Source organism: Balaenoptera musculus, chromosome 15, assembly GCF_009873245.2.
Source record: "Balaenoptera musculus isolate JJ_BM4_2016_0621 chromosome 15, mBalMus1.pri.v3, whole genome shotgun sequence".
NCBI lineage: Eukaryota > Metazoa > Chordata > Mammalia > Artiodactyla > Balaenopteridae > Balaenoptera > Balaenoptera musculus.
Genome location: NC_045799.1, coordinates 24,073,603 through 24,101,552, shown reverse-complemented (window position 1 = coordinate 24,101,552; position 27,950 = coordinate 24,073,603). Strand labels below are relative to the sequence as shown.

The 27,950-nt window shown below is 44.7% G+C and overlaps 1 protein-coding gene across 1 annotated transcript in view; it reads left to right on the top strand.

The window, feature by feature from the left end:
• The first annotated feature begins 11,287 nt into the window (after nucleotides 1–11,287).
• The window catches only part of MMP24 (matrix metallopeptidase 24), a 45,770-nt gene continuing 29,107 nt past the window's right edge, over nucleotides 11,288–27,950 (top strand). Inside the window, exons 1-3 of the mRNA XM_036825232.1 lie at nucleotides 11,288–11,305; nucleotides 11,565–11,624; nucleotides 11,761–12,276. Coding sequence (XP_036681127.1) covers nucleotides 11,288–11,305; nucleotides 11,565–11,624; nucleotides 11,761–12,276 — 594 coding nt within the window. The remainder of the gene's footprint in view (nucleotides 11,306–11,564; nucleotides 11,625–11,760; nucleotides 12,277–27,950) is intronic.

Here is a 27,950-nt window from a genome sequence, read left to right as displayed (position 1 = left end):
TGGCATGAACTGGGCAGAAGGAATACTGTGACTCAGTTGGGGAAGCCTAGCAGAAGATGAGATTCTGACTGGGAAGAACATGAGCTTGGCTTTGGTTTTTTTCAGTTTGTAAATTCTGTGGACCTTCAGGTATAGATATGGAATAAGTAATTGGATTTAGGAGTTTGGGAGCAAGGTCCTAGGCTAGAGATAGAAATTTGGGAGTTGTTGGGATGCAGGTGGTATTTAAAATTGGGATTAATGGAGACTTCCCTGGTGGCCCAGTGGTAAAGAATCCACCTTACAATGCAGGGGACGTGGCTTCGATCCCTGGTCGCAGAACTAGGATCCCACATGTCGTGGGGCAACTAAGCCCATGCGCCACAACTACTGAGCTCATGCGCTCTGGAATTGGCACACCACAACTACAGAGCCCACATGCCCTGAAGCCTGTGCGCCACAACGAGAGAGAAGCCCACACCACAACGAGGATCCCACGTGCACAACTAAGACCCGATGCAGCCAAAAAAAATTTTTTTTAATTAAAAAATTTTTTAAAATAAAATTGTGGTTAGGGCTTCCCTGGTGGCGCAGTGGTTGAGAGTCTGCCTGCCAATGCAGGGGACACAGGTTTGAGCCCTGGTCTGGGAAGATCCCACATGCCGTGGAGCAACTGGGCCCGTGAGCCACAATTAACTGAGCCTGCGCATCTGGAGCCTGTGCTCTGCAACAAGAGAGGCCGCGATAGTGAGAGGCCCGCGCACCGCGATGAAGAGTGGCCCCCGCTTGCCGCAACTGGAGAAAGCCCTCGCACAGAAACGAAGACCCAACACAGCCATAAATAAATAAATTTTTTTTAAAAAAAAGTAATTTAAATGCAAGTTGAGTGGCATGTATATTAAAAAAAAAAAAAAAAAAAAAGTCAATTGGAAGAGATGGGACTAGAAAAGGAAAGTTAGAATGAGGGGCCAGAGAGGTTGAAAGGAAAATCAGAGTGTGATAAAAGCCAAGGGAAGAGTGTGTTTTAAGAGGGAGACTGTCGGGGCTTCCCTGGTGGCACAGTGGATAAGAATCCTCCTGCCAATGCAGGGGACACGGGTTCAATCCCTGGTCCAGGAAAATCCTACATGCCACAGAGCAACTAAGCCCATGCGCTACAACTACTGAGCCCACGTGCCACAACTACTGAAGCCCGCGCGCCTAGAGCCCATGCTCTGCAACAAGAGAAACCATCTCAATGAGAAGCCCACGCACAGCAACGAAGAGTAGCCCCCGCTCGCTGCAACTAGAGAAAGCCCACACGCAGCAACAAAGACCCAACACAGCCAAAAATAAAAATAAGTAAAATAAATAAATATATAAAAAAATAATAATAGGGAGACTGTCAACTGTAATGGAAGTTATAAAGTACTCAAGTACAAATTAAACAAATAAATAAATAAATATGCTTTTTAAAAAATCAAGTAAAAATTATTTACCTGACTCTCCTAGTAAAATTGAGGTCCAGTTGTAGAGGCCTAGAGCTTGAGAAGCCCAGGATCTCCTAGAAAAACCTCCAGAAGCTACCATAGTGTGTTGTCTTGGACCAGTGGTCTTCATACTATTTTTTTCACATACCACCCAAAAAATTGTCATAGATTATGTAACCCCAAAATTAAAAGATATTTCCCTGAAAACTATCAACAAAATGAAAAGGCAGTCTACTGAATGAGAGAAGATATTTGCAAATGATATATCTGATAAGGGGTTAAAATATACCAAGAACTCATGCAACTCAATATCAGAGAAAACAAACAACTCAATTTAAAAATGGGCAGAAGACCTGAATAGACATTTTTCCAAAGAAGACATACTGATGGCCAGCAGACACATGAAAAGATGCTCAACATCACTAATCATCAGGAAATGCAAATCAAAACCACAATGAGATATCACCTTACATCTGCCAGAATGGCCATCCTTAAAAAGACAACAAATAACAAGTGTTGGTGAGGGTGTGGAGAAAAGAGAATCTCCATGGACTGTTGGTGGGAATGTAAATTGGTACAGCCACTGTGGAAAACAGTGTGGAAGTTCCTCAAAAAGTTAAAAATAGAACGACCATGTGATCCAGGAATTCCACTTCTGAGTATTTTTCTGAAGAAAACAAAAACACTAGTTCAAAAAGATATATACATAGCGGGATTATTTACAATAGCCAAGATAAGGAAGCAACATAAGTGTCCATCGATAGATGAATGGATAAAGAAGATGTGTATATATACAATGGGATATTACTCAGCCATAAAAAGAATGAAGTCTTGCCATTTGTGACAACATGGATGGACGGACCTACAGGGTATTATGCTAAGTGAAATGTCAGACAAAGACAAATACCGTATGATTTCAGTTATATGTGGAATCTAAAAAACAAAACAAATGAACAAACATAACAAAACAGAAAGAGACTCAGAGATACAGAGAACAAACAGGTGGTTGCTAGAGGGGAGGGGGGTGTGGGGATGAGTGAAATAGGTGAGGAAAATTAAGAAGTACAAACTTCCAGTTACAAAATAAATGATTCACAGAGATGAAATGTACAGCATAGGGAATATAGTCAATAATATTGTAATAACCTTGTATGGTGACAGATGGTAACTAGATTTATTGTGGTGACCATTTTGTAATATATAGAAATATCAAATTACTATGTTGTGCCCCTGAAACTAACAGAGTGTTGTAGGTCATTATGCTTCAATTAAAAAAGGATGTTTCCCTGAAACTGGTATTTTTAATTGTCTCTTTGTCACTTCCAGTATTTTTTTTTCTTTCTCAGACTATTTTATTTTATTTTAAAATTTTTATTGGAGTACAGTTGACTTATAATGTGTTATTTTCAGGTGTACAGCCAAGTGAATCAGTTTTATATACATATTTCCATTCTTTTTCAGATTCTTTTCCCATACAGATTATTACAGAATATTGAGTAGAGTTCCCTGTGCTTTACAGTAGATCCTTATTAGCCATCTATTTTATATATAGTAGTGTATATATGTTAATCTCGATCTCCTAATTTATTACTTCCCCCCATGTTTCCCCTTTGGTAACCATAAATTTGATTTTGAGATCCATGAGTCTTTCCGTTTTGTAAATAAGTTCATTTGTATCATTTTTTATTAGATTCCACATATAAGTGGTATCATAAGATATTTGTCTTTGTCTGACTGGCTTCACTTGGTATGATAATCTCTAGGTCCATCCATGTTGCTGCAAATGGCATTATTTCATTCTTTTTTATGGCTGAGTGATATTCCATTTTATATCTGTACCACATCTTCTTTATCCATTCCTCTGTCAATGGACATTTAGGTTGCTTTCATGTCTTGGCTATTGTAAATAGCGCTGCAATGAACATGGGGTGCAGGTATCTTTTTGAATTCACTTCCAGTATTTTTTATTGCCCCATGCAATAAATGTATTTTGAATTGCCCCAGGCAATAGATTACCATAGTAAGATTCATGTTGACCCAGGATATGCCTTTCTTATGAAGATTAGAAGAATTACAATTATGAAAGAAAAGCCAGCTTGGAGCCTCAACCCCAGGAACTTTCTCAGGTAGAATGCATACGGAAGTTGAGGACCTGGAAATTGATGCCCTTAAAATGATCAGTACATGAGAACCCCATAGAAGGTCTTTCTATATCATAGGGGTATCGCATACCTCCATTTGAAAGCCAGTGTTGCAAAGGATTAGAGGCAATCTGAAACTACTGCCAGGTTCCTGGAATCTGGAACTGACTGATGGGGTCAGCTGGACCTAATGAAATAAAATCCCCATTTTTAAATGCCTGAAGGGTATGAGGAGATGCAGAGACAGGGGTAGGTGGCTTGGGGGATCCTCCAAAGGCTTTCAGGTTCAGGCATCTCCTACTGCTCCAGGGGACCATCTGAAACTATATCACGGCTCTTAGAATCAAGAGCTAGCCATCAGGGCTTGCTGGCCTCAGTGAACTTAGAGTCCAATCCAATTTAGCAACGTAAAGGTGAGGTGTAACCATGAAGCAAAAAAATTGATTATTTAACACACCCACCCAAACAGATCCACTCCAATTCATTCATTCTCTCAACTCCCAGGTCCCCAGCAATGTATGAGGTTCTAGGGTTACTCAAATAAGCAAACAAGCATAACCCATAGGCCAAGACTTTGAGAAGCTTAGAGGGAGAGATTTTTAAACAAATCGTCATAATACTCTGTAACAAAGAGTTAATAAAACGATGGGCAAGATCTAGGGGAGCACTGAAGAAAGAGTGTCTTGGGTGAGAGGGTCAAAGAAAACTTCCCAAAGCATTTGAGTTATTTCTTGACAGGCATGTAGTACATCAGATGGTGGGGGAAAGATGTGGGAGGCGGAGGAAACAGCATGCCACTTTGGCAGCCAGTGTCTAAGTTGGCACTCCAAGAACAAAGCCAGCTTCACGGGCATGTGACCTCGGCAGTCACACAGGGCCTTGCACTTAGAAGGGTCCCCGCACTTGTTTTAATGCTCTGCTGTCACCATCTTGGAATTCGTAATATTTTTTAAACAAGAGGCCCTGAAATTTCATTTTGCACTGGGCCTGCAAATTACATAGCAGGTCCTGCGAGGGGGCAAGATAAAGGCAGGGAAACCTGTCAGGACACTGTAGCCCAAATAGGAAATAATGAGGGGGATAAATTAATCTTGTCATAACAGTAATATAGATGCACACTCTTCTTTTCAACACCTACCTAGTGTTTCTCTGTTTAGATGTAGCAGTTTCCCCAGTTCGAAAATATTTAGGTGGATTTTGATATTTTGTAATTACAAAGAATGCTGCAGTGAATAATTTTGTACATCTGTCTGTGTACATATGCAAAGATTATCTGTCTAGGATAAATTCTGAAAATTAGAATTGATGAGTCAAAGGTACGCTCATTTTCAAGGTTGAAAGGCATGGCTAATTTGTGCTCCAAAGAAAGTCTACCGGTTTATATCTCTTCTCAAAGTACTTTAATCGTGCCCTCTTTAACACTCTGTAATATTCAGCTTTTTGATATTTGCAGTCTCGTGGGTGAGAAAGCAATAGCTCATTGTTCCAATTTGCCTTTCTTTAATTACAAATAAGGTTGGACTTTAAAACAAAGAATATAAGTCCATATTTCTGTTTACGTGAAGCCCATTTTATCCTTTGCCATTTTTGAACTGGGTAATAGGTCCTTTGCTTAATGGTTTCTAAAGAACTGTCTTATGTTAAGAAAATTAATAATAAATATCTTACCGTTCTTTTTTTTTTTTACTTTATTTCTGGTATTTTTTTTGGCCAAGCAAATTAAGGCCTGAATTTTTGAAACTGCCCACCTAAGTGAACTGCTTTTGCTTATATCATACCGTAATAAATGCCCTCTTTTCGGGGAATTTCCTTTAGAGACTAATACACTTACTTTTTCAAAAGTTCAACTTATATTTATGTATTTTTTTAATAGATAATATATTCACATGGTTAAAAAGTCATAGAGGTATACAGTGAAAAAGAGGTATACAGGGAGCTCTCACCCTGTCCTCAAGCCACATAGTTCCTCTCCGGGAAGGTATTCCCTGTTATCAGCGCCCTGGGTATCCTTCCATATTTGACATGTAAACAAGCAAATGCACACACACACAAGCACACACACACGCACACACACACAAACTCTTTTCTTCCCATTATTACGTAAATAGTAGCATACCATAACCAGTATTCTGCACCTTCCTTTTTTTCATTTAACATCACATTTTGGAAATAATTTCCTAACAGTTCATAAAATAATTTCTCATTTTCTTAAATGACTGAGTGTGTTTTATTGAATGCACATCACTTTGAGGATGTTCTTAAGGGAAAAAAATCTAAGTGGAAAATACCTTGGAGTCATTTGAGGTTGGATTCTGAGACAGAGGCAAGGGATTGAACTGGGGCTTCTCTACATCCTGAACAATCAGACCCTTTCCTTCCTCCATGCCTTCACCCCTATTTTCTGCCAATTAAAACTTCACAGTCTTCCATTGCTTATAACTTTTAAACACATGTGTGGTAATGTTCAGTGTATATTGCATATAAAACAATTAGTTTTAAACCAAGTTTACTTGGTTAGATAGGCTCATCTCAAATGCTATTCCTTTTGGAAGCCTTCCTTGATCTCTGATTTTCCCCAGCCGGAGTGACTTCACTCCCTCTGAAATCCTATAGGATGTTGTAATGTGTTGTGGTTATGTGTCACATCTTATGTGTGCTCAGGTCTTAGCTCTTTTACCTGAAGACAGTCTCACTCACCACAGTACCTTCCAGAATGGCTGCTTAGTAATGTTTATAGAATTTTTGAGGTGATTAATGAATGAACAAAAGAACAAGCAGATAAGGACATAAGCTTTAGTGTCAGACACTTGGGCTTTATTCCCACTTTTGCCGTTTTCTAGGTGTATCATTGGGTAAATCGCTTCTCCCCTCACCCTTTCTTTGGAATCTGCCTCATAGGATAACTGTGAAGATTAAGTGATGTAACAAAGATAAATTGCTTTGCACATAATAAGCCCTCATTAAATGTCAGCTGCTGTAATAGGAATTCAGAGGAAGGAGAGAAATCAAGAAGTCTTCCTGAACTGGATCGTGCTCTCCAGCCTCCCATCTATACTTCCTTTCAGACCCCAAATCAGAACTTCACTCTCCTCTATTCATGTATTCTCTCTTTTTTTTAAATTTACTTATTTTATTTATTTTTATTTTTGGCTGTGCGGGCTTTCTCTAGTTGCAGCGAGTGGGGGTACTCTTCATTGCAGTGCATGGGCTTCTCATTGCAGTGGCTTCTCTTGTTGCGGAGCACGGGCTCTAGGCGCACGGGCTTCAGTAGTTGCAGCACTCAGGCTCAGTAGTTGCAGCACGCGGGCCCTAGAGTGTGCGGGCTTCAGTGGTTGTGGTGCACGGGCTTAGTTGCTCTGCCGCATGTCGGATCCTCCCAGACCAGGGCTTGAACCTGTGTCCCCTGCATTGGCAGGCGGATTCTCAACCACTGTGCCACCAGGGAAGTCTCTTCTCTTTTTCTAATACCTCATATCCAATACATTGTATGTTTGGTCAACTCTACTTTCAAAATCTATTAAGAATCCAACTACATCTCACTATCCCCACTTGGACTCGGGTCCAAGCCACCATCATCTTGCACCTGATGGATTATTGCAATAGCCTCCTAGCTGACCTTTCTGCTTATGATTTTTCACTTGTTCTCAGCAGCAACCAAAGTGCTTCTGTTAAAGGTAAGTCAGAAGATGTCTCTTCAGTTCTCAAAAGCTTCTATTGGCTTTCTCTCTCAGGGAGAGCATCCCTTCCCTCCATAACCCTCATCTTCTAATACCCTCAACCTTCTTCCACTCCAACCACACTGGTCTCCAAGATGCTCCTCAAACCTCCCAGGCAAGCTCTTGTCCCAGAACGTTTTCACTTGCTATTCCCTCTCCTGAATTCATTTCTCTCAGATGGCTGCATGATCCACTCCCTTCTTGTTCCTTCAATTCTTTATTGAAAACACGCCTTCTTACTGAGGTTTTCCCTGGTTATTCGATCCAAAATTACACACACACACACACACACACACACACACACACACCTTTCAGCTTTCATATCCTAGTTCCCTGCTTTTCTCAACAGCTGTTACTATTTAACGTACTATATATATTAATTATTTTGCTTGTTTTCTGTCACACCTAGTATAAGTTCCATGAAAGTGGGGCATTTGATTTGATTTGTTGACTGCTCTATCCCAGCACCTAGAATATGTAGATTATGTTTATTGACAATTACCACACTAAAAATCAAAGCCGAGACATTTAAAAATATTTACATATTAATTCATTTAAAATGATAAATGCATCAACATAAATAACATTTTTATGAAAAATAACTATATTTTCCAAAACAAAACAAAAAATTTAGTGAGAAGAGTGGTATTGTTTTACAGTCTTGAAAACCTGTTTAAAGTCTGACTTTATAGAAGATAGGGCTTCCCTGGTGGCGCAGTGGTTAACAATCCGCCTGCCAATGCAGGGGACATGGGTTCGAGCCCTGGTCCAGGAGGATCCCACATGCCGCGGAGAAACTAAGCCCGTGCACCACAACTACTGAACCTGTGCTCTAGAGCCGGTGAGCCACAACTACTGAGCCCACGTGCTACAGCTACTGAAGCCCACACACCTAGAGACCACACTCTGCAACAAGAGAAGCCACCGCAATGAGAAGCCCGCACACCACAACAAAGAGTAGCCCCCAGGGGCTTCCCTGGTGGCGCAGTGGTTGATAATCTGCCTGCCAATGCAGGGGACACGGGTTCGAGCCCTGGTCTGGGAAGATCCCACATGCCGTGGAGCAACTGGGCCCGTGCGCCAGAATTACTGAGCCTGCTCATCTGGAGTCTGTGCTCCGCAACGGGAGAGGCCGCGATAGTGAGAGGCCCGCGCACCGCGATGAAGAGTGGCCCCCGCTTGCCGCAACTGGAGAAAGCCCTCGCACAGAAACGAAGACCCAACACAGCCATAAATAAATAAATAAATAAATAAATAAATAAATAAATAAAATTTTAAAAAAGAGTAGCCCCCGCTCACCACAACTAGAGAAAGCCCGCGTGCAGCAACAAAGACCCAACACAGCCAAAAATAAATAAATTAAATTAATTTTTTTAAAAAAGAAAAAGAAAACTCCCACAAATCTCAAAAAAAAAAAAAAAGAAGATAGATGTCTTCTTATGTCTACTTCTGCAGTCAATCTGTCGTGACATGTCATAAAGCCTCTGGACAATCACACAGTCTTCTCATGAGAAAATGAGAGTTAAAAAAAAATAATGTCTTAGTATTATTAGGAAAATAGTTTTGATCTCACAGACCCACTAAAAGGGTCAGGACCACACTTTGAGAACTGCTGGCTTAGAACATGAAGTTCAAACTCCTTAGCGTGGCATTCATATATATCCACACCTTTGTTTATACAGTTCCCTTCTTACTCTACCCAGCAAATCCCTGCTGGTCATTCAAGGCCCATCTCACCTCCTGACAGCTCTAGACAGTTGTTCCCTCCTCTCTACTCCCATAATATTTTTCTCTTCTCTCTTATAGCACATACTATGTTATCTTCTTGGTGTCTATTTAAGTGTCTATCTCCCCAAATGACTATCTTTCTGAAGGAAGTTTTACTTTACAAATGAGGAAACCAAGGCTCAAAGAGATGAAACGACTTGCCCAAAGATGCACTACAAATTAGTGACAGCCAATATTGAATCCAGGTTTCTGACTCTAAGTCCAGTGCTTTTTCCCTGGAAGAGGAGAAAAGAGAAGTCAGCGCCCTAGTGATTCCATCTTAGGCTGTTACTCTGAAGCCTGCTAAACTTCCTCTTGGGCTGGCTTCACAATGCTCTCTAGACTTTTCCTACTAGGGACCTACCTTAGGGTTACATTTTATAAGCATCCAACCTCTTCCTTCTTTATCATCAATTACCTACAGCCACTCACATCTACCACCTTTGGTAGCTGGCTCATGGACCACTTGAGCCCTACGTTCACATTAGCAGTTCAATGAGCATTTGGCATTAGGAGTAAGGAGATGAATAAGAGATCTTATTCTTAGATGCTCAGTCCAGTCTGTTTCTTTTCACTCTTTGAATGTACTATTTCCTCCTTCTGGAATATACCCTCTCTCAAATCTTCTAACTTTGAGCAGTTTGTTGCTCTTTCCTCAATGTTTCCATAACACTTTGTTTTCATCACTGCCGTAATTTATCACGTAACCAAAATGATTTGCTTATGTCTGTCTCCCTCCTAGACTGTGAGCTGTTCAATTCAATGGTGTGGATGCACTCTTCCATTTCTGATTTCCCTGACACTGCCAACCCCTCTCCCTCTCCTTGAAATGTTTCTCCCCCTTCCTGTATATTCCATAACCCTGATTCCTCAATCGTTTAGACCACTCTTTAGACTGAACATGTCTCAACAGGGGGCCCTCAGGCTTTTGCTCTTTCCTACTCCTATCTTTCAGTTTCAGCTATCATATTGACCTGAATGTTTCCAAAATACCTATTCTCCACCCTCCTCTGAACTCATTGCTGTACCCATCTCAGGGAGCTTGTGGTCACCTCAACCTCAGCAAGCCTAAAACCAAAGCCCTTGTCAATTCCCTCAAGCTGGTTCCTCCTTATGACAGTGTCATTTCTGTGAAGACACCACCACCCATCTTTCTGGACTTGCCATTACTCCAAACTCCTTTCCCTCTTCTTCTTTGCCCAATGTGTCTTAAATTTGTCTCTTTTTTTTTCCCCCACCCTTAAAAAAAAAAATTGGGTTCTGAGGTCAGATTGCTTCAGCTCTGCCACTTATGAGTCGTGGTGAAATGAGATATAATACAGTAAAGGGCTTAACCCAGTGCTTGATACATAGTAGACATTCAATAAATGCTAATTGTTTGTTATCATCATTTCCTTGTATGCAGAAGGTTGCAGTAATCTACCAACTAATCTCTTTGCCTCCTCTGGTCATTATTCTATATACTGGGAGGGGAACTAATATGGAACATCTATTAAGTGCTAAGCACCTCATCCTTACAGCAACCTTATGCAGTAATATCAGCATGATTTTATAAAAATGAACAGAGCCAAGAGATTTGAACATAGGTCTGACTCTAAAGCCTGTTCCCTTTCCACACCTCCAAATTACCAGGTAACCATAAAACATCATTTTCCACACACCATCTTGCTCAAAAAAACCTTCAAACACAACCACTCCCATTTCCCTTCAGAACATAACCCAAATTCATTTTCCTAGGGTTTACAGTCTTAGACTATTTCCCTACATCCCAGCACTTTCCTATGGGAACCCTGTGCTTCAGAGAAACAGATCTACTGCCCCAGCCATGTCTTGTACACCCTCATCTTCGTACCTGACATCATGCCCTCTCCATTCCCCTTCCCTTGTCTGAATCTGGCCTTTCCTTCAAGGCTTAGCTAGAGTTGCTGCCACCCAACCCCTAATGCCTGTTCTGACTTCTCCAGTCCCCCATCAAGCCTCCTCTGATCCCTGGAGCACCTGTCTGTATGCTTTTTGACACTTGGTGTTTGCCACTCTGTGTTTCTTTGTACTTATGTTTTCTCACCACGCTGTAACCATCTACACTTCAGGGAATCAGCCTCTTTTTTTTTTTTTTTTTTTTGTATCCCAAGTAGCCCAGAGCCCTACATATATATAGAAAGTGTTCGATAAATATGGGTTGTTTTGGATGAAAGATGATCTTCCCAACTGGTTGATGTCTCTCCCTCTGTGGGTGAGAGAATGAGCTTCACCTTAATTTCACCTAATGTCTCCAGGGCTACCCCCCTGAAATGCTCCTCGGGTTTATTCTTTAGTTTCTCACCCTCCCTGCCCTCCCTTCTCCACTGCCACCCTCTCAGACCCTCTCCTCCAGGGCTATTTCTTCAGCTCATTCCCTCCAACCTCACCATTACCCCAGGGCAGCTCCTCATTCCCCTCCCCCAGGCCCAGACCCCCTCCTGCAGTGTCCCGCCTCATACCCTCTCCCCCAGGACTATGCCTTTGGCTTCGGACCCCCAACCCCGGATATCCTCTCCCAGAGCCGTGGCGTGGTTCTATTTCTAGGATTATTTATTTAGCCTCTTCCCCCTCCCCCTGGGCTGCCACTCAGGCCCCCCTCCTCCAGTTCCACCCCTTTGGACCCTGCCTCCAGAGCGGTTCTTTTGGCCTCTGCGACTCCCACCCCAGCGTCGTTCCTCGGCCAGTGTCTCCGGGCTGGCCCGGAGCCGCCGGCTCCGCGGGTCCCGCCTGGGTGCTGCCCCCGCGCCCCTGGCCGCCCCCCGCCGGGGCGCGGCGCGCGGAGGCGGGGGCGCGCGGGCTGCCGAGGCGGCGGCGGCGGCGGCGGCGAAGACAGGCGGGCCGGGCGCGTGTCCGCGGCGCGGTGACTCGGCGGCTCCGCAGCGGCTGCAGCGGGAGGACCCGGCCGGAGCCGCCGCCGCCGCCGCCGCCATCGCAGCCGGGCGGCCGGGCCCCGCCGCCGGGATGCCGAAGAGCCGGGGCGGCCGCGCCGCGCCGGGGCTGCCGCCGCCGCCGGGCCTGGCCCCGCGCTGGAGCCTCTGGCGGGCCCCGGAGCGGCTGCTGCTGCTGCTGCCCGCGCTCTGCTGCCTCCCGGGCGCCGCGCGGGCGGCGGCGGCGGCGGCGGCGGCGGGGGCCGGGGACCGGGCGGCGCGGGCGGCCGAGGCGGAGGCACCCTTCGCCGGGCAGGTGGGGCTGGCGCGCCGGGCCGGGGCGCGGGCTCGGGACCTCCGGGCAGGGCGGGGGGCGGCGCCGGGGCCGGGCCTGGGCCGGGCCGCGCCGGCCGCCCGGGGCGCGGAGGTGGCGCGCCGGGGGTCCGCGCCGGGGGTCCGGGCTAGCGGCCCAGGGCGGGGGCTGGGAAGGGCCGCGCCAGGCCTGCGGGGGCCCGGAGCCGCTTCAGCACCGCGGACAGCGGCAGCGGGCGGGGGCGGAGCGGGAGGGTCGGAACTGTGGCGGTGCGGCGTGTGGCCTGCCTGACTATGTGTGAGGGAAGCCGTACAACGCCTGGGAGTAAATAGTAAGCGCAGCCAGTCTGTTGTGGTTTGGGAGAAGAACCCGAGGGTGTTCAAGCTGGAGACGAGAGGACAGGGCGGGGGGGAGCGGGGGGCGGGGAGGGCGACGGGGGGACGGGGGAAGGACTCGATCACTGTCTTCGTATCTGAAGGGCTGTCACGTGGAGGAAGGACGGCCTTGCTCTGTGTGGCCCCGCAGGCCAGAACTAGGGCCAACGGGGGTGGGGGTAAGGGTCGCAAGAAGGCGAATTTCGCTCAACCTGAGAAGAAGTTTGTAACAATCGGAGCTGCTCAACCAGCTCGGGAGGCAGTGAGCTGCTCATCGCAGAGATGTGCGAGCAAAAGCTCCAGGAGGGGACTGGATGGATGCATGCATAATACCTGCCTGGATACAAGCATAATAATAACAATAATGCCAGCTAGCATCGACTGAGCACTCACTACGTGCCAGGCCTGGTGCTGAGTTTTATGTGAATTATCGCGTTTAATCCTCGTAACTACGCTGCGAGATAATTGTAATTATTTTCCTCATTTTACAGATGAGGATACAGACTCAGAGAACTAAGTAACTTGCCCAAGATCACACAGCTAGTGAGTAATGGAGTTGGGATTCTAACCTAGGCAGGCTGACTCTAGTCTCCACATATTTAACCATGATACTATCCTATGTCACACAAGGGGGGCGGGGGGCAGTTGGACTAGGTAATATCTCTGGTCTCTTCCAACCTACAGGTCTGCAATTCTGATAAGTGACGTTGAGACAGTGTTGTTGTTGTTGTTGTTTTTTGCTGAGGAATATCAGAGTGATCGCCTCACTTATCGTAAGAGATGGAGTGTGATTGTTGAAGCAGTCTATTTGTTCAGAAGAATCTGCCAGAACAGGAATTCTTAATTGGGCATGGGACTCAGGGAGTCTGAAATCTTGTGTAAAATTGTGTTTGTATGTGCAAATGGGTTTTTCTTGGAGAGAATCCCTAGATTTCTTCAGACTCTCAAAGGGGTACATGATTGCCCGCAAATTAGGGTGTGTAGAAAGTCTCTAGTCCTGCTGGTAGTTTTCTTCCAAATGCCTTATAATTGCTGTTGACTTTTAGTGAAAACTTTCCCTAGCTTGTTTGTGTTTTCAGCTTTATTTCATCTCAAAGTAATGCATTTCATGAGTTTACACCCTATGAAAAGTAGGATTCCTTTAGTCTTCCTGAGTGCACAGGGTGAGGCGGAAAGACCCTAGCCTGGGATTTAGGAGGCCTGGGCTTCTAATCCTACCTTGGCTCCTGGTGGCTTCTGTGACCTTGGGCTATTTCCTTGCCCTCTCTAAGCCTGAATTTTACCATCTCTAATACAAAGAGATAGGGCTGAATGATCTCAACTCTGAAACCCTTTTATTCCTATGATATTTCAAGCATTAAGAGGAGGCTTTTTGGTTGAATATGTTAGGATTGGAGAGAAGGTAATGCTACCCACTCCTTATCTTTATCAGTTTTATAGGCTTTGATTATTCCACCTCTCTTAGCCTTTGTCTTTTCATACTTGTTTCCCCCTTATAATAGGCCACCTCTAGATTAGTCACATTCATCCTCACAAATCATTTTAATTACCCTTTTCTATATATCCTTGGGCCCTAACTTTCAATGGATGTCAACCTGACCATTCTCCCCAAATATGGGACCTTGTCATCTTACACAAAGGAGGATGATTTCCTCTTTGATTTTTAGGTCCCTTCCTGCTTCTGCCTATCTCTTTGTCAGGCTTCCTGATCCCAACACATTAGGACACTGCCTTTAGGAAACAATCCGCAGTAGCTCCCCAATCCCTTTCCTGGGTCAAAACTGATAGCCTGGAACACAACACCCTATCTGTGCATTATTCTTACCAGAGTACATTGTTACCTTACATTTCCCACGTTGACATTTATCTGCCATTTTGTATCCCACTCAGTACCTTCCTTTAGCTCTCTCTTTCTCTCTCCTTTGGCAGAGCATGTCCCTACCTGAAAGGGCTTAATATGACCTGCAGTCCTGAAATTTTCACTTTGCTCTACTTCTTCTGGATCACTGATAAAAAATTTAAATCAGACAGGTCCCAGCATGGTCTCTTGGGGCCCCCTGCATTCTTAATCTCCTTTCATTTAGAGATGTGACCAGCTCCATCTATTTATTTATTTCCACCTATTTATTTATTGCCTTCTATTGTTTACTTCCTTCTATCTACCGTTTTCTATCTCTGAGTTCTCAGGCCCTCATCACCCTCAATTCCATGGTGTCTCCATTTTCCATTTCTAATATATTGTCCAAAACTTTCTGAAAGATAATTATATCCACTCCTTCTGTGAACAATTTGCACACTATTATCCCCTCATTGAATCCTAGTGGATCACGTGGTTGAAACCTTATAGAAATATTGCTGCTTTTCAGCGAGAAGATAACGTTGCTTAGTCCTCTCTCTGTCTTTTAAGGCCTCTGCAGTCTGACTCCACCCTACCGCCTCACTAGAAGCTGCCTTTCCCCCTGCTCATCCATACACATCCTTACTCCAGACAAGCTTGTTTCTCCTTTATCCTAAGATAAGCTCCCCATGTTTCCCTGGACATTTACACATGCTGTACCTCCCCCCATCCATCTGCCTCCTTTCTTAAAGTTCCAGCTCAAGCCCTGCCTCTCTAGGAAACTCCCTGACTTCTCTAGGCATTTATTTCTCTCTTCTCAGAGGAGCACTTTGAGGCAGCTCCAGCCAGTTTGTCATTTAATTTTTTTTTTTAATACTTAAACATTATTTTCGGGAAAAGGGTTGTGGTTCTTAGGCAGGGCCTTCCCCAACCAAAGTGCTTTATGTTTTTAGATCCAGCACAATCCTCAACTCTCAATGCTCACTGTTAATTACTCAGAAAGCATCCAATGATTCTTCTCTTCATCCTTTAGGCCAAAAAGTTACATGCATCTGAAATAGACACTCATGGGCATGTGGTCTTAAGGTGCCTTCTAAAACCCTTCTTAGGAATAAAACTCATTGCCTACCTGTACTTCCTTTAATGAAAATAGAGGCTATTCCGCTTGTCAGTGGTTCCACAATGACACCCTTGAGTTCTTTCATAACTCTTTAGGTAGGCTGTCATCAAATGGTAGTGATATACAATAGAGAGGAATTGAGAGGTGGTCATGATCTTAGAGATCCCTAAGTAAGCACACTTAACAGATACTTAACAGATACTTCGTAAATTGCCATAAGTGAGTTGCCCAAGGTCACTAAGCCTGACAGTAGGTGATTCAGAACTAGAACTTTTCCCTGGCTTCCTGACTTATTAGTTGAAAGCGTTTTCACTATCTTTGGCTTTGATTTCATATTTCTGAACTTTTATTACCAAAAGACAAAGCCAAAAAAAAATTCGTTCAATCTGTTTTCTCCTTTGCTTTCTTGAGTCTTTCTTTTGTATTTTGCACATTGAGGGGTCCCACTGATTCTCTAATTGGCTTCCTGTGTTTGGTTTATTTAAAGCATCTCTTTCTCTTATTATTAGCTGAGTAGAATGCCCCATACATAGATTTTTGGCCCTCCTAACTTCCAATTTGATTCTGAGGAAGGTCAGTATAGGCAGAAAGAGACAAGCCAATCAGCACAGGCCACATGAGTGACAGAGTGTGACTCCAGGACCCAGGGCTTAATGGATTCCTGCTCTGTAGACTGGTTTTGAGGGGTCTGCTCTGGGCAGATGGCAAAAGTTCCTCAGTTTGCACCTGTAGTCAAGGAAAGTTAGAGCCCTAAATGAGTTTAGGGGTGGGGTAGGCCTAGTAGGAAGCACTAACAGACTCCCAAGCCAAAAATGTATTTCAATGTGATCATGGCCTCCAATATATCTTCATTCTTGTCTGAAAAAAAATTCTCACTGTTAGGAAGTTCTTCCTTTTACCTAACCTGAGTCTACTCTGCTGCATTTTTAAATCATTTTCTCTTATTACTACTATGGTTTTTCCTATCACATTAATAGCCTCATATCTGTAAAGCACTTTGCATTTTCCAGATGCTTTTATGTGCCTGGCCCCACTTGATCCTGGCAACAACACCATGAGGTGGACTAGGAAGATATTGACCTCATTTTAATAGAGGAGGAAACGGAGACTCAGAGAGATGATGTGGCTTGTCCACGCATTGTCCAGAGACCCATATGGAGCTAATAAACAGTAAAGCAAGGACCAGAAGCTAGGTTCTCTGTCCTAGATCTGAGGTTTTCTCTATATATGAAACTATCCTATTCTGGATTATTATAATAGCCTTTTAGCTAATCTCCTCCACTTTCAGGTATATCCCACTCCAGTCGTTGAAAGAGGTAGTTTTAGAGCAAATAAATGTAAATTATAATTGTACCAGAGAGATTAATCTTAGAGATTAAACCTAGCCTTATGATATGGTATAGTTTAGACTCAAAATCAGAGGAAGCAGTTCTTAATAGACTGCAGCCAATGACTCCTCAGGACCTAGCACAGTGCCTGGCACATTCTAGATACTTGATAAATATTTTAAAATCGATTGTATTATCTGTGTCCCCCACCAACTTCTTTCATAGTGCTTGGTATGCAAAAGTCCGTACCTTTTTTGAAGAAAAATCAATGTATGCTAGAGGTTTAAAGGTCTGGGGAAGCACCAAAGGGGGAGGAGATGGGGTTGGGGAAGTTAGGGAATGTTCTAGGAAGAAGGTTGGTATCGAAGATGAACCTTTGAGGGAGGAAACGGACAAAGAACGTTGAGTGGGGCAGTCCAGAGAGAAGGAAAACATGAACCAAGGATCCACACATGTGCAGGGCGTATTTAGGAAATGGTAGAGGATTTGATGTGCCTGAGGCCTTGAGTTATTGCTATTTCCAGTAAGAGTGTTTGAGAAGAGGCTGGAAAGGGAGGCTGAGAGCAGACTGTGAAATTGGCTTTTGTCCAAAGACTGAGAGGAGTCATGAAAGGTTTCTGAGCAGAGAAGTGACCTGCTCAGATTCTCAGAGCCGTGTTGAGGGGATGGAGGCACCGAGGCCTGTTCTGAGTTGTCCTGGGAGCTGGATGCTGCCCCGGGCGCTTTTAGCTTTCTTCGCACAACTCAGATCTGTATGCCTGTTCTAGTGTGTGGATCAAAGTTGTGCACCCCAGCTCTGGCCCTCCCCAGCTGAGCAATTCTGAAACAAATCATTTGGTTTCACTGGCCCTCAGGATCAATTTCCTTCAAGTCCTTCCCTGATTTTTCTTCATCATTACTCCATGCATTCATTTTAAAGGGCAACTTGGAACTAGGCTTTGATGATCTATAGGATAACAGCAAAGCCACATTTATAAAAGATAATATTTTCTCAAAAATCAGACACGTTGTTATAACAAAGTAGGTAGAGAAAAGCAAGGCATAGTTATTAACAACTCTGTTAGCAATAATTTTTAGAATTTACTTATTTTTTTTGCTACACCGGGTCTTAGTTGCAGCACGTGGGATCTGTAGTTGTGGCACATGGGATGTTTGTTGCAGCACGCGGACTCTCGGTTGCGGCATGCATGCAGGACCTAATTCCCCAACGAGGGATGGAACCTGGGCCCCCTGCACTGGGAGCGCAGAGTCTTACCCACTGGACCACCTGGGAAGTCCCAGCAATAATAATTTCAAAACTCACTTCTGTACCACAAACACTCACATGCACACCATTCTCTGTGCCCCAAAAGCACTGGGCCAGAAAGAGCCCTCCTTCAGCTGGTCTTCCTCTCACCTGCCTCAGTAGAATCAACCACCAGCCCAGCACTTCCACCTCCTGAACAGATCTTCCCTGTGGCCGCTTCTCTCCACCACTGTTGCCTCTACTTTAGTCTAAACTTCCATCCTGTCTCACCTGGATTCCAGAAACTTCCCACCTGATCCGCCTCTCTTGCCTGCCTCTAATCCTTCTTCCCACGGCAGCCAGAGTGACCTTTTAAAAATAAATCTAGGTGCTCTGTGACGACCTAGATGGGTGGGATGGGGGGGGGGCGGTGGGAGGGAGGTCCAAGAGGGAGGGGATGTGTGTATGCGTACGGCTGATTCACTTCACTGTGTGGCAGAAACTAACACAACATTGTAAGGCAATTTTACTCCAGTAAAAAATAAATAAATAAATAAATTTAAATAAATAAATAAATCTACGCAGGGGCCAGTTATATCTGAAGCAAATATGGCAAAAGCCAAGATTTAACAAAGCCGGTTGGTGATTATCCAAGGGTTTTTTAAAAATTATTTTTATGCCTTTCTGAATGCTTATAATATTTAATTTTTTTTAATTTTTAAACAAAAAAATCTGGTTTGTGACTCCCACTCTCACCTTGCTTAAAATGGCTTTTAAGGTAAAGGCTAAACTAATATTACAATACTATGGCCACTTCTCAATTTTTATTATGGAAAAATTTCAAACACACACAAAAGTAGAACAAATAGTGTCGTAAGCCCCTTGTACCCAGCACCCCCTCAGGTTGCTTAATCAGGCCTCTGAGCCCCTGCATCACCGAGTCCTCCCCACCTCTCTGCTCCCTTTTATACCAGCTTCTCAGTCAACTCCAGCTGCCCTGGCCTTCTTTCTCTTTTCCTAATAGGTAGGCTCCTTCCCATCTCAGGAATTCAATAAGCTCTCCTTTTCCTGGGGCACTCATTATTTGACCTTCACCTTCACCTCTTCTGCTCATACACAGGTCTCAGCTGAGATGTCACATCATCTGGGAGGCCATCCCTGACGTCACAGCCTAGAGCTCCTATCACACACTTTCTTTCCCAGCACCTTCTCCTTTTCCTTCACTTATCACCGTTGGAATGAAACATTTCGTCTTTCCATGTTTCCCTCCCCCTCCAGGCTGTAAGCTCCATGAGGAAGAGTTCAGTAGGAGTGACAGGCATGGAAACCACTATTGATAATGTACTATGAAAGATGCTGTAAGTAAGGGGTGCATATGGGAGCACAGAGGAAGTCCATTTAACCTTGGATAGTCCTCCCAGGTGAGGTGACATTCAAGTTGCATTTCAAAGGAAATTTATCTATTAGTTCATCCGGGAGAGGCCAGTATCCACGTGGGAAAAGCCTTCTAGGGAGAGGGAATGAAAAAAGGCAGAGAGGAAGGAACTTGCAGGATGTGTTCAGGCAACACAAGTAGATCAGTAGCTAGAGGAGGGGGCACTTGGGGTAGGGAATAGAAGGGTGGGGCATACAAGTCAGAGGGTAAGGCTAGAAAGGTGCATTGGCATCAGACTGTGAGGCTTGCTGAGTGCCATGCTGAGGAGCTTAGACTTTAAGACTGGCCGTGAGGATCAGCTCCACACTCAATCCAATTAAGCTAAAGTAATAGAACTTTATACAATTACTTAGAGGTTATCTACTTCAGCTATCTGCCTATTTCAGTTGAGAAACTAAGGCCTGACCACGGTCTTTGTCTTCCTTCTTCCCTTTTCTAAACTCATCAGTAAGTTAAGCCCCATCGGACAGAAGATGATGGCAGATTTGCAGGAAGGCACTGGAAAGGGCAAGGAAGACTAAGGCGCCTTGCTTCTCAGAGAGTGAATGTGCACATGGCTACCCTCCTGGCCTTAGGAGGAAGCCTCCCCAGAACTGGGAAACTCAGACATCCCAGTGTCTGGCTGATCCAAAACCCCAAATGTGCCACCTCCCTGGGCATGGTGATTGTCTGGCTTGTGGTGGCCTCCTGGGAGTGGGCCAAGGACACTGTGCAGAGCGCCAGGGAATTCCCGCTGGTGCACTTTCCACCCACTCGAGAGATGGTGGCAGCCAAGAGGCAATGCCGTGCCATTAAGGTGTTTGTCAAGAAGCTAAGTTGGGCTTTGTGGGCGATCCTGAGGGCCCTTTTTAGACTGGCTGTGAGTGGGAAAAGAAGAAAATTTTAAAAAGACACAGCCTTTGGAGGCAAACCAGAGCTAGCGTGGAGGGTGTAGCATGGCAGAGAGAACCCTCCCTGGGAGGCAGGGACACTAGCCTCCATTTTCAGCTCTTCCACCAACTTGCTCTGTGACTTTGGATAAGTCATTTCTCCTTGAGTTTTATTTTTCTCTTCTGCAAATTAAGCGTGTTAAATCAGATGATCCCTAAGTATTCGTTGATGAGTGCATTTTCTAGATACCTCCATGGTTAGGCCTTCACGTTTGAAGTTTTAAAAAGTTAGTTATAACTCAGGTGGGTTCAGCGGCAAGGCTGGGACCTCAGTTCTGTGGGTGGAGGAGGAAGCGGGTTTTGGTGGCACAGGAGTTGGAGGGAACTGCCACAGTGATAAGGCTGGTCTCTGAGGAGTCACCAAAGGACACAGTGATTCGGTCCAGCAGTAATGACCAAAGGTGGTGGTCCACGTACTGCTGAAGAGTGTGGGAGAAAAATACAGACAATAACATTGTGAGAACGCTTACTATGTGCCAGGATCTGCTAAATGCTTTACATTCATCTATTAGCTTCTTACTGCTACTGAAACAAATTACCACAAGCTTTGGGGCCTATAACAATACAAATTTATTTTCTTACAGTTCTGAAATTTATTAGTTCTTATTTAATATTATCTTACAGTCTGAAGCTTGAAATGGGACTAAAGGGACTAAAATCAAGGTGTCAGCAGGGCTGCATTATTTCTTGAGGCTGCAGGGGAGAATTCGTACCTTGCCTTTTCCAGCTTCTAGAAGCCACCCGCATTCCTTGGCTTGTGGTCCCCTTTCGACAATGGCATGACATCTGCTTCTGTCTTGAGGTCTCCATCTCTGACTCTGATGTCCTGCCTCCCTCTTATAAGGACCGTTGTGATTACACTGAGCCCACCTGGATGATCCAGGCTAATCTCCCCACCTGAAGATACTTAACTTAATCATACCTGTAAAGTCTCCTTTGCCATGTCAGGCAACATAGCAGGTTTTGGGAATTAGGATGTGGACATCTTTGAAGGGCCATGATTTTAGCTATTACTGAATCTTACTGAATCATCATCTTACTGAATCCTCCTAACAACCCTTCTTTTAATATCCTCTATGTAACGGATGAATAAAAATGATGGCTTAAAGAAGTTAGGTCATTTGCCCAAGGACACTCAGCTGGAAGGAGCAGAGTTAAGTAATATTTGGCATGTGGTGGCATCTTGGTCCCAAGTGACCTGTCTTTTCAGATACAACCTCACTCAGCTCCCGGGTGTGTAGGGACTAGAGTCTCACTCTCTGGAGGACACTGAGAACCAGGCAGGGAACCTGAGGTCCTGAGAAGCAGATTAGCGTCCTTACAATCTCAGTTTAGGACCTGAGTGCCAGCCAGGGAAACTGAGGCCAAAACCCACTTGTAAGGGCTGGCCGAGGAGACAGGCGGGTGAAGGACCCAGGGATGAGAGCAGAGCCGAGGCACAGAGGGCAGGGGCTGGATCTTGAGCCAACTTTAATAGAAGGCTTTCCTAAATGGCAACATGCTTCCTGTCCTAGCAAATCAGAGGTGGTACTGAACGTAACATGCCCATTCTTCATGGCACAGGGTCATCACTCCCAGCCGTCCTTACTGCGGTTCTCAAACTTTAGTAGGCAACAGAATCACTTTAGGTGCTCTCTTTTTAAAAACGCAGATTCCCAGTTCCCAGCCTCAGAGGGTCTGATTTTGTAGGTCTAAATTCACGTTTGGGAATACGTACTTATAACAAGTTCATTGGACGATGTGACGCTGACAGCCCATGATGCACAAGGACTGCCCAGTGAGAAACACAGCCTCAGTGTTTGGGGCTGCAGTGCAGTGAGGGCTTTAGAGTTGTTTGTCACCTATCAGGAAAATAACAGCCATTATTGTTGCTATCTTTTACTGAGCACTCAATACCATGTATTATGTTATTTAATCTTTACAACCACTCCATGGGGCACATGCTAAGGACATTATGCAGATGGAGCTTGATGTGAACAGTAGCAAGGCTGAATAATTTGCTGAGGTTGTGTAACAAGTAAATGGGAGAGTTAGGATTTGAGCCCAGCACGGTGTGTCTCCAGAGCGTGTACTCTTAACCATACCCTAAATGTCCTCTCAAGCTGCCTCGCCCCTCACCGCTCTCCACACCTCACTACCATTCATGTCCACCTGCTCAGATAAGGAAACCAGCTCTCCTTCTGAGCCCCATCCTAGGAGGCTATTGACTGAATGCCTAGTGCTTTCCCTAAATGCCTAGTGCAGAATTTAGGGTTGAAAGGACCCTTAGAGAATATTCAAGGCAGCCCTATATGGGAATCCCTTTATAATAGTGGTTCTCAACATGGGACAATTTTGCCCACCATCGAGGGAACTCTTTGGCCAATGGAGACATTTCTGGTTGTCACAGCTGAGGGGGTGGTGCTGTTGGCATCTTGTTGTAGAAGCCAGGGTTGCTGCTAAATGTCCTACGGTGCACCAGACAGCCCTCCTACAACAGAATTATCTGGCCCAAAATACCAGTAGTGCCGGGGTTAAGAAACTCTGTTCTATAACAAATTTTGACCAGCAATCACTCATCCTCTCCCTGAGCACTTCAACTTGTTTTATTCAATAAAGAGGTATCTATGCTGGCCCTGTGCTAGGTGTGGGGATACAACAGTGAAGAAGACAAGACTATGGGCCCCGCCCTCGGCATTGTGTAGTCAAGGAGAGGAGACAAGCAATTCCATTGCAACACTGTGTGATAAGAATTGTGATAAGGAGAAGGATGGGTACTGACCAGGGATGTAGAAGGAACTCCTGAGTTAAGGGGTCAAGGAAGGCTTCCCCAGAGAAAGAGAGAGGAGCGTGATCTAGACAGAAGGAACTATGTATGTCAGGGTCTGGAAGAATTAGAACACACTAGAACACAGAGTGCTAGGTGGGGAGTGGTAAAAGAGGCTGCAGAGGTAGTCAGGGACCATATCATGAAGCCTCTTGGTTTTTTTAAAACCACTTTATTGAGGTATAATTGACATACAAAAAGCTTCACATATTTACTGCATACAACTTAATGAGTTTGGAGCTAAGTATACACCTGTGAAACCATCACCACAATCTATGCCATAAACAAATCCATCCCCTCCAAAAGTTTCCTCCTGCCCTCTTTGTTTCTACCATCATCATCATTATCACCACCACCATCATCATCACCTTGTGCTAAGAACTTAAGGTCTGCCCTTTTAGCAAATGTTTTAAGTGTATAATACAGTATTGTTGACTATGGGCACTATGCTGTACAGTAGCTCTTTGGGACTTATTAATCTTGTGTAACTGAAATTTTGTACCCTTTGACTAATACCTCCCATTTCCCCCTCCCTCAAAAGCTCTTGATGGGAAGACTTTGAAGCTGCCTCAGGGTATTCACACTTTCTGTTCCCTCTTCCTGGAACTCCCTCGCCTCCTTCAGGTCTCTTGCTCAGATGTGACTTCCTCAGAGACGTCCCCCGACCATTCTCAATACAAAAGTCCCATCACTCTCCATCTCCTTACCCTACTTCATTTTCATAGCACTTATTGCAACATGGTTCATCCACTAGACTGTAGCTAGAAAGTAAGGAGAGTGTTTTTGTTCGATGCTCTATCCCAGAGCCTAGCCCACAGTGCCTGGACATCGCAGTAGGTCCTCAATAAATACGTATTGAATGAATAGACAGAAACAGATTCGATGTTTAGGAGGTAGAGCCAATAGTTCTTTGGTAAAAGACAATGTGGATGAAGGAGAGCGGGGAGACATGTGTCATATGAAGTTTCTGGTTTGATAACTGGGTGGGGGGCGGTGCCGAAGCCTGGCGTAGGAATCACAGCAGAAGGGTATTGAGCTCACGGTGATCTGAGATAAGGTACAGAAAGGCGTGTGAGCTATAGAAAGTCCTGCGAGGGGAAAGGGATGCCTGTCCAGTGGTCTGACAGTGTGAAATGCCTGGTTTCAGAGACAACTGGGTTTGAATCCTGCTACTTATTAGCTTTGTGGCTCTGGATGATTATTTAACCTCTCTGAACCTCAGTTTCTTCATCTGCAAATTGGGGATCATAATTCCTACCTTGTGGGGTCGTTGTAGTCTAGACTGCCTGGCACAGTGCCAGGTATGTAGTAGGAGTTCTAATAATAGTAGCTATATCCTTGTTACTATAATTAGAACATCTCTGTTAAAAAGTTGTTTATTTGAGTGAGTCAAGATCTATGTCCTGTGATCTCCTGTGCTGGTCTTAGCTTGGCCATCTGCCAACCAGAATAAATCTTCATCCATAGCCCTTTGGCTTTTTGAAGACAGTCATGTCCCCTGCAGTCCTCCCTTCTCCAGCCTAAACATCCCTCATCTTTCCTCGTGGGCTATGGTTCCTACAAATGACTCCCTCACTCTCCTGGCCACTCTCCCTTAGTCATGCTCTAGTTTGTCGCTGTCCCTCTAGAACTGGACTTGGACTTCCCATGCATGTTGAGGTCGATGCCTTGTTCCTGTTACTCACATTGTCACCCTAGATTATGACCTCAGCTGCCCAAACTCTTTGATCAAGATCTTTGATTCTTTCTTTCTCATTCCAGCCCATGCTTCCAAATTTAACACCTTCCTGCCTGTCCCTTCTTTGTAGACTTCGCCTCTGGCCTTTCTGACGTTACCTTCAGACCCACTGGATTCCTGACCAAACACCAGATCCTAATCATTCCCCTGCTCCTTCTCCAGGCCTGTACAGTCTGGTTTGGGCTCACACCCAACCAGATGCAATGCTCCTGAACACCCCCAGGAGACGCTGTTTTGACCGATCCATCTCTCTCCTCCCCCATGGCCATCTCTGTTTTCCAAGAGCAAACAGCAGCACACCAGTTGATCTGCTACTTGCCGCCTCCATTGACACTTTTAATCTCACCACCGCCTCTGCTGTCTGCCGCTCTCATCCGTCTTCGGGCCACTTTTTTTCTCCTTGTTATTCTCCGCTCTCTCCTTTGCCTGCCACTGCAGCTAAACGTCTCAGCTTCGGCTTCTCGGGAATCAAAATCCCGCCTTCTGGCCAGCGGACCAATCACGCGGTGTTGTTGGTAATCTCTCCATCTTCGGTTCAGCCCAGCTATTTTGGTCCCTGCTCGCACTCTGAGATCTTTCTCACTTTCCTCTGGGTTTACACCTTTTTCAGCACTTAAAGGGTGACAGACATCTTAGAGTTGGTTAACTGAGCTGTAAAGGTTAGAATTCTCACACGGCTGGTGATTGATTAATGGATCCAGGTGTAAAAAGATGAAAGGTAGGTCATTCTGTTTAAAACTGAATGGGGCTTTTTTTTTTTTCCTTTAGTGGATTTTATCTTTTTTCAAATGGGACAATGGAGCCTCTTGCCTCATCAGGCAAAGAAGTCAAACCACAAAAGATTGAATTTCAGCAAACGGTTTTTTCAGTCCCTAATAGATACCAAGGATTGTGTTTGGTGCTTTCATGTGTATTACTCATTAAACCTTCCCAAGATGAAATCCCTTCGTTGGTACCCAGACAGTACGTCCTAGACCAACTGTTTGTTCACTCATTCATTCCTTCCTTCACTCACTCATTCATTCAGTGATTATTTATTATGCCAGGCACTGTGCTAAGTACTGTAGCAGATATAAAAATAAATATGACAGTCTCTGCTCCTTGGGAACTCAATCTAGTGGGGAAAACATATCAACCAACAGGTGTGATACACCGTGGTAGTTACGTTTAGAGCAACGTTTAGAGAAGTAAGCACTGCAGGAGTAAAGAGGGTGCCCCCTAGCTCTGCCAGGGAGAGTTAAGGAAGGTTTTCCAAAGGAGGTGACATTTCAGCTAGATTTTGAAGGACGAGCTTGCAAACATGCATAAAGAGAATGGGCTCTGTTGGCAGCAGGAACAGCCTGGAAGTGTGAAAGGGCAGGGAATGTTCTGGACTTGGGACGACTGGAGTGTAGAAGACTTCCTTCAACATCAGGAGCTTCTGCTCAGAGAAGTCAGAGGATTGCCTGGGTCACAGAGCAGGTGAATGGCAGAGACAGGGTTAAAATGCAGAAGTTGGAACTGTCTGGTCCCTAATGCATAGTCCTTAGCCTCCCACCCTGTAACACACACACACACACACACACACACACACACACACACTCACACACAGGTGAGGTCCAGTCTCAATGCCCTGTTCCCTGGCTTAGAGCTGTCATTTGACCAGCTCCTCCCCCTCCCATTTCCCCTCTTAGGGGTCTGCCCCTGAGCTCCCAGTGAACTTGGGAGGGAAGCAGAACCCAGAGAAGGCTGATCCATTCCAGTGTTTGGCCCTGAACTAGACACTTGCCTAAGACCTGAGTCCTTAGATCCTAACTCCTGACACTGCTGAGAACTTCGTAATGGATCCTGATTGGCTTTGAGATGCTCCTTGCTTGAGTATCCAAAAAAAGGATCTGGGTAAACCAGGTTGCCCTTTACAGAGGAAGAGCTATTTCCAATTCCCCAAAGCTTTAGAAGGCTGAAGAGAGTTTATGCCAAAAATTCCCTGTTCTCTATCTCCCACCATACCTAGTAATGAGGGCAGGAGGGAAGAAGATCCTTAAATTCCATACTAGCTTGGAGGTAGGTACTCAAAAAATACTCGGTCGGTTGACTGGTTTGTCAGAATTATCTGTCGAAAGTTCCCAGCCATTTCCCAAATGCTGTAATTCATCCTAATTGGATTTTAAGAGAACTGAGTCCACAGATAGGGAGGAATTGGATTTTAGTTTGTACCACACCTCTTTTTGGAAGGGTTTGAGGCAGTTTACAGAGTGAAGCAATGTTTTTAAGTAAGATTTTTAAGGATGAAACATAACTTGGTGGTTGGAAAGATGAAAAAAGTAATAGCTACTTCCAAGCATCACCGTGTTCAACACTTATGCTATAAATTTGACTGAAAGATTTCTGGCAGAAAGGCCAAAAATGGAAAACCACTGGGTTACCCAGTGTGCATTTTCTGAAACCAGAAAGCATGCAGAATCTCCTGTAGGGAAACCATTTTCCTCAAGCTAAAGCTTGATAGAAAGTGATTTTGTTTGGTCCCAATAAAGCTGAGTGACAGGGCGAAGAGAGCAATTCAAGTCAGCTGTCATCTCTCTGCATGCAGTGTTCCCAGTGCTGTGTGAGAGACGGTCATGCCCATAGGTCACCCGAGAGCAGGTAGACTTGACTGTGACAGATGCACTACCCTCCATAGACCCACGAGGACTGGCTCTTGGTCCAGGGGGAGGGCAGGATGACTAGGTTTCAAAAGGCAGGGAAGGAGTCAAAGACCATGTTTTCCACGTTGATTTTACAGAAGGTAACAGAGACACCATCCAAAGGGATAACAAACGAATCACTTTTGAGTGCTTATATGTCAGGTACATTTGATCATTTCATCTTAACAGCAATCCTGTGGAGGAAGGTCATTGTTTACATTT